The sequence below is a fragment of the Oncorhynchus mykiss genome, chromosome 28 (genome assembly GCF_057628025.1).
Source record: "Oncorhynchus mykiss isolate SJ-2025 chromosome 28, ASM5762802v1, whole genome shotgun sequence".
NCBI lineage: Eukaryota > Metazoa > Chordata > Actinopteri > Salmoniformes > Salmonidae > Oncorhynchus > Oncorhynchus mykiss.
In genome coordinates, this window is record NC_143049.1 from 20210545 (window position 1) to 20216699 (window position 6155).

The 6155-nt window shown below is 42.2% G+C and overlaps 1 protein-coding gene across 3 annotated transcripts; it reads right to left on the reverse strand.

Annotated features, from left to right (window-relative positions):
• Nucleotides 1-232: 232 nt before the first annotated feature.
• On the reverse strand, nucleotides 233-3597 carry socs6 (suppressor of cytokine signaling 6). 3 transcript variants are annotated; one of them, XM_021588589.3, is made up of 2 exons: nucleotides 3044-3597; nucleotides 233-2729 (listed from the first exon to the last, which is right to left on the reverse strand). In XM_021588589.3, exon 2 carries the CDS (start codon nucleotides 2650-2652, stop codon nucleotides 1105-1107), a length of 1548 nt encoding a protein of 515 aa, XP_021444264.2. In that variant the 5' UTR covers nucleotides 2653-2729; nucleotides 3044-3597; the 3' UTR covers nucleotides 233-1104.
• Between the last annotated feature and the right edge of the window lie 2558 nt (nucleotides 3598-6155).

The following is a 6155-nucleotide window of genomic DNA, read 5'->3' on the forward strand; positions in this document are numbered from 1 at the left end:
ATTCTGTATAATGATGATTAAGAACAGACAGACTATGTTATGGGGCGGCGGTAGCCCAGTGGTTAGAGCGTTGGACTAGTAACTAAAAGGTTACAAGTTCAAATCCCCGAGCTGACAAGGTACAAATCTGTCATTCTGCCCCTGAACAGGCAGTTAACCCACTGTTCCTAGGCTGTCATTAAAAATAAGGATTTATTTTTAACTGATTTGCCTAGTTAAATAAAGGTAAAAATTATATGTGAATGCAGTTTATTAACAATCATAAACACCCCTCCTTTAACTGCATTGAAGATGTGCAATAAATTGAAGTACAGCCTTTCAAGAGGGAGGGAGGGGTGAGACATACCAAAACAAGTAGGTAGCATTTCATGACCTGAAAAGTAACAAGGTGAGGCATTTTATCCTTATACTTACAGTGACAGGCAAACAGTCAAGTTTAGGCTGCACAAACAAGCCATTATCTCGATTTATGCCTATACAGTCGATGACGATTAGTTCTCCCAAATTACAGCATCAGATGTGTTGTACTTAAATTTTCATTCTCCATATACGCAATATAATTAACATGCAATGAGAAACCATCACTGAAGCAAAAGAAAAACAACTTTACTAAAGACTGAGCAGAGAGAACTTTCAGGTATCAAACTCATACTAGCTAGTAGCTACAGTACTAACAAACTGGTTTAATGTAAGACAACAAACCACATAGGACAATGCAGAAATGTGGAGTGTAGTAACGATTAGAACCATTTGTGCTTTATATAACAAAACACTTGGCTCATCAAAACACAATTAAAAGAAATAATCCAATGCTAATTTCTTAAATATAGATTTGATTACGGTTCAATTTCAATCCTTTGCTTTGAGGTTGGGAGTATAACTGTATGCTCTATATATATATATCAGTTGTTGGCATTGGCTGTTGAACAGATCACTAGATAGGGAGACATTGTACTGTGTTACATGTATTGAAATCAAATTCACAAAAAGTATTTGTAACAGCCAAGAAAAAGGGTAAAAAAAAAATGTAAAAATGAGGACTAAGTCAATATATCACTGATCAAAAATGTGCAAGAAAGTCCAACTGAGTTTAATTTAAGCCCTTCAGTAGTGCTTTTCCTGCAAGTAATCTTTCATCTTGTTTGGCAAAGGCAACTTCTGGATAAGGTCGATCCGTGTGTACTGACGGATGACAAACCGACAGAGGTACTGCATGGAGCGCACCTGCATAAACCTTGAGATAGGGTTTGTAAGTCGGACAGGATACATTGCAGTCCCTGGTGTGCGAGATCGTGAATAGCAGAAGGCTCCACTCTCAGAATCTATGATTGAACATTCTATGAGTTCCACTATTGATATGTGACCCTCCACATCTGGCTGTTCGTAGAAACTGAAACTACCATTGGAGTGTTCAATCCTGGTGTGGAGGGTCTTACCCTGTGAACGAAAGCTCAAGCTCAAAAGATAGCGATCGTCTGAGCTGTCTCGCACCAAGAATGACCCATCTGGCAGGCTGGCAAGTTTTTCCTCAGCTTCCCAACGCGTTATAGGACCCCAGTACCAACCCTGCTTGGCCAGTTTCTTTAGCTCTACTGTAAGGCTGGTTACAATCATGGGCCCGCTGTGCTGAACAGCATCATAAACCCTGCCAACGCCAGGGGCTGAATTGGGGTCAAAGTTGAGATGATGCAAAACTCTCTCTGCACCATGTGAGTGAGAAGAACCACCATATACTAGAAAACTCCTTCGGATGTGACTACCAGGTGGTAGAGAGAGCAAGGGGGAGAGAGGAGGCTCTATTCTAGAGTCCTGAATCAAGGCACATTCAGCATCAGAGAGCAGTCGATTCACCGATGGGTCCATGAATATATCTGGTGATATCAGCTTCTCCTGGTCAATGGGCTCTTCATCTGCAAAAGGAGGGAATTGCTCAGGCTGAGGCACCTCATGCATTGGAGAGGAACTATCCAAACCTTCTGCAGGGTCAAGTTCATCATCTATAGGCATTGCATAGTGTATATAGTCCTGAGATGCTAGTCCAATGATGGCAGGTACATTTTCATGATCAATACCTAGATGCAAATCACCATTCTGAGGCTTAGTGTTCTCGGTTGAATCCTGAAAAAGCGTTTCCCTCTGGGGGTCTGGGAATTCTTTCAGAATGCCATTCAGAGATGGGCTTGGGTCTGATGAATGTATCATAGCTTTCACTTTCCCATCCATCCTAATGCATGTTTCCTCAGAATTTGCTGCCCTGAGGGCCCATGGCGTGGGGCTATAATGGTGACTATTAGATCTTAGATGGTGTTGTGATTTGACATCATTAAAGAATATGGGTGCTGAGGAGCACGAGAATGTGTCATCTTCACTGGTCACCGATGTGGAACTTTCCTTTATTTTATTTTTCTGCTTTGCCGAAAGCCTTCTTTTCAGTGATCCCATAAGACTCTCACCCTTGGAGCGGTTCTTAGGGCCTTTCTCCTCCTCATGATTGAAGTCGTTGCGAACAAGTTCTTTGCTGTAACATTTTCCAAACACTGAATCTGTTGAGATGTCGGTAGCTGAATTTGGCTGTGGTACAATATCCTTTCCCTCCTCTCTGCTTTTTAGGTTGAATGACTTTCGTATCGTTTTCAGACAGATTTTCTTCATTGTGGAAGTCCCTCAGACGTGGGGAGGCTCATGGATGTATGATGGCCACAAAGGTTGTCCTCCAAAAGCTGTCATCCCTGAAAAAGATCAAACATATTTTTCCATTCATTTATTCCACATCGAGGAAATATAAAGACTACAACCATAGCCTTGCAGAATTTGCAATACCGTCGAATTGAATACTGCAGTTTTATCAATCATGACTACCTTTCTACAGTATGTTTTTCAACTGCTGTTGATTGGTGAAGAAGCCTGATAGATACAGCCTGCTGCTAGTAAAAGCAAAGACACCGATAACTCCCCCTTTGATCTGTGATAAAAGTCATTTGAGGCTAACGTTAGCTTGCTAGCCAGCTGGTGGTCCACCCAAGAAACTAAGTTAGCTAGTTACCTTCTTTACTTCGATTCACTTTTGATATTACCCGTCACCCTCTTTTAAAAACTGTTTCCATATGAAACTGCCAAGACCGATGCATTTTGAGACAAAGTACTATAGCTACTGTTAGCTGCTAGGCACGCAAGTTAACTAACGTTACCGTAGCAAGCTAACTGGAAGTAGAGACCCCACACGAGACAACCGAAAAACAATACAAACTATGTCAAACTGGTTAGTTATATACTTAAATATATGTATATTGTTGGTATATCCATTGCAGAAATGCTGTAGCAAGTTGCACATTTGTAACTAGGTACTCAACTAGCTAGAACTTTTCAGTCTCCCTTCCTGTCGTTGTCCTTTGTTTACATGACGCTTGCATTGTGGGAAAATAGATACTTAATTCGATGGGGTCAGAGTTTCTAAACCCGGAGATGCAACATCGCGAGACTACCGGGAACGCTTGCGAAGCAGACCAGTCCGGGGATTGAGGAAAACAATTGTATAACTAAAATAAACCACAGCCTGTCTGTCCTTTCCAATGGGATCAAATGAGTCATAGTGGGCAGAACAAGCAAAGAGGTGTGCAGAGCCAAATACAAGCTCGCGAGATCCTATTGGCGCGTTCGAGAAAATATATGCAAATTTCTCAATTCGCCTATGCGACAAAGGGTAGTCTACAAAACTGTGTCCACTCTATTCGAAACAGATTGTAGTTTTGGGAACAGGAAATTGTATTGAGATCAAATTTGTCATTAATGAGAAAATGTGCAGAACGTTGGCCAAAATCCAAATTGTTCATCTTCTCCCACTGCCAATGTTGTGCCTAAATGCTCCCCCTGCCAGAACCCCCTTCGCGTGAACGCGCACGCACTCAATTCTTCATTGCTGCGACTTGCTTGCTAGTTGGGATTTCTTATCACGTTAGGCTGCGTTTCATTTTATTATTATGTCGGTTTGATCGCGGGGGAGGCACTGATAATATCTGTTTTCTGTTTTCGATTTGGCTATTTGTTTTAGGTGCTATAACTAAATCTATGCCAAAATTCGCCGTTTTCTTGCCAAAGATACCCCCCCCCCCCTTCTATCTTGGGACTGCAAGGCCTGGCACGATTCAGAATCATTTTGGTGACCTATCATGCCCTCTGATGAGTGCCACAGGATTAGACTCCAGTCACAAAAGGAAGTGGTTATTTCAGCATTAATTTTCAGAGCCCTCTACTGTTCTCTCTACCCATCCCTCAATCACCCATCCCATCCTGCTTTTCCCTCTTATGGCTTTTGCTTTAAAAAAAAATAAACTTTTTCCGTTTTAGTTTTTAAGAATGTAGGTACAGTAGTAATAATAAAATAATAATGATACATAAAAAATATCCATAATCACAGTAAACTGTTATAATATACATTTAAAAAATACAAATAATAATAAATGTATAATAATATAATAAACAAAACTATGACTGAATGTGCCTCCATGAAGAATCCCTAGATTTGAGACGTAAGTAGTTGAACATGTTATTACTCCAACCTCGTGAAAGTGACAAAATGACGGAGTTTACATTTTCATCGATAACGTGTTTCTGTACATGAGTTTAGCTAGCCAACGTCGCCATGACATCGCCTACAAGTGTGATTGGGGATTTCAATTGGATAAGCAGTTTTATACAACAATGCTGATTGGTTAAAAGTGCGTTCCAGCCGGTGTATATGTAAGCATTAAAGCACGAGGGGGTGTTCATTATTTGAATATGTTGGTAACCCGTTGTATAAAAGTGATGTGATAATGATAAAAGTGATAATACCCCCGAAGCCAATGTTTGGAGGATATATTGGCACGGTTTGGCGGCCCGAGACGAAGTCCTCCAAACACGAGCTTCGAGGACATTATAACTTAATTAGCATATCTTCATACTGTACTGTCTTTGATGCGGTTTAAGGGCTGACTAAGTCCAAAAAGTTATTATTCTTTGGTATAATGGCGTTCGCACGTTTGTTTGTGCATGCCGCCACTTATTGTCCGGTAGTGTGTGCTCGATCACGTTACATTTTGTAATACAAAAATAAAAAAGGACGGTGGAAAAGGGAAAAAAGCACCACCAACTAACCCTACACCTAAACTCAGCAAAAAAGAAACGTCCTCTCACTGTCAACTGCGTTTATTTTCAGCAAACTTAACATGTGTAAATAATTGTATGAACATAACAAGATTCAACAACTGAGACGTAAACTGAACAAGTTCCACAGACATGTGACTAACAAATTGAATAATGTGTCACTCAACAAAGGGGGGGGGGGGGGGGGTCAAAATAAAAAGTAACAGTCAATATCTGGTGTGGCCACCAGCTGCATTAAGTACTGCAGTGCATCTCCTCCTCATGGACTGCACCAGATTTGCCAGTTCTTGCTGTGAGAAGTTACCCCACTCTTCCACCAAGGCACCTGCAAAGTTCCCGGACATTTATGGGGGGAATGGCCCTAGCCCTCACCCTCTAATCCAACAGGTGCAAGATGTGCTCAATGGGATTGAGATCCGGACTCTTCACTGGCCATGGCAGAACACTGTCATTCCTGTCTTGCAGGACATCACGAACAGAACGAGCAGTATGGCTGGTGGCATTATGTTGGAGGGTCATGTCAGGATGAGCCTGCAGGAATGGTACCACATGAGGGAGGATGTCTTCCCTGTAATGCACAGTGTTGAGATTGCCTGCAATGACAAACAAACTCAGTTCGATGATGCTGTGACACACTGCCCCAGACCATGGCGGACCCTCCAATTCCATCACCCCTGGTGAGAAGAAAACCGCAACTCATCAGTGAAGAGCACTTTTTACATATCCTGTCTGGTCCAGCGACGGTGGGTTTGTGCCCATAGGCGACGTTGTTGCCGGTGATGTCTGGTGAGGACCTACCTTACTACAACAGGCCTACAAGCCCTCAGTCCAGCCTCTCTCAGCCTATTGAAGACAGTCTGAGCACTGATGGAGGGATTGTGCTTTCCTGGTGTAACTCGGACAGTTGTTTTTGCCATCCTGTACCTGTCCCGCAGGTGTGATGTTCGGATTTACCGATCCTGTGCAGTTGTTGTTACACGTGGTCTGCCACTGCGAAGACGATCAGCTGTCTG

Excerpts from the sequence above, each read along its gene's own strand:
- socs6 (XM_021588589.3), bottom strand. The coding sequence starts at position 2,652 with ATGAAGAAAATCTGTCTGAAAACGATACGAAAGTCATTCAACCTAAAA.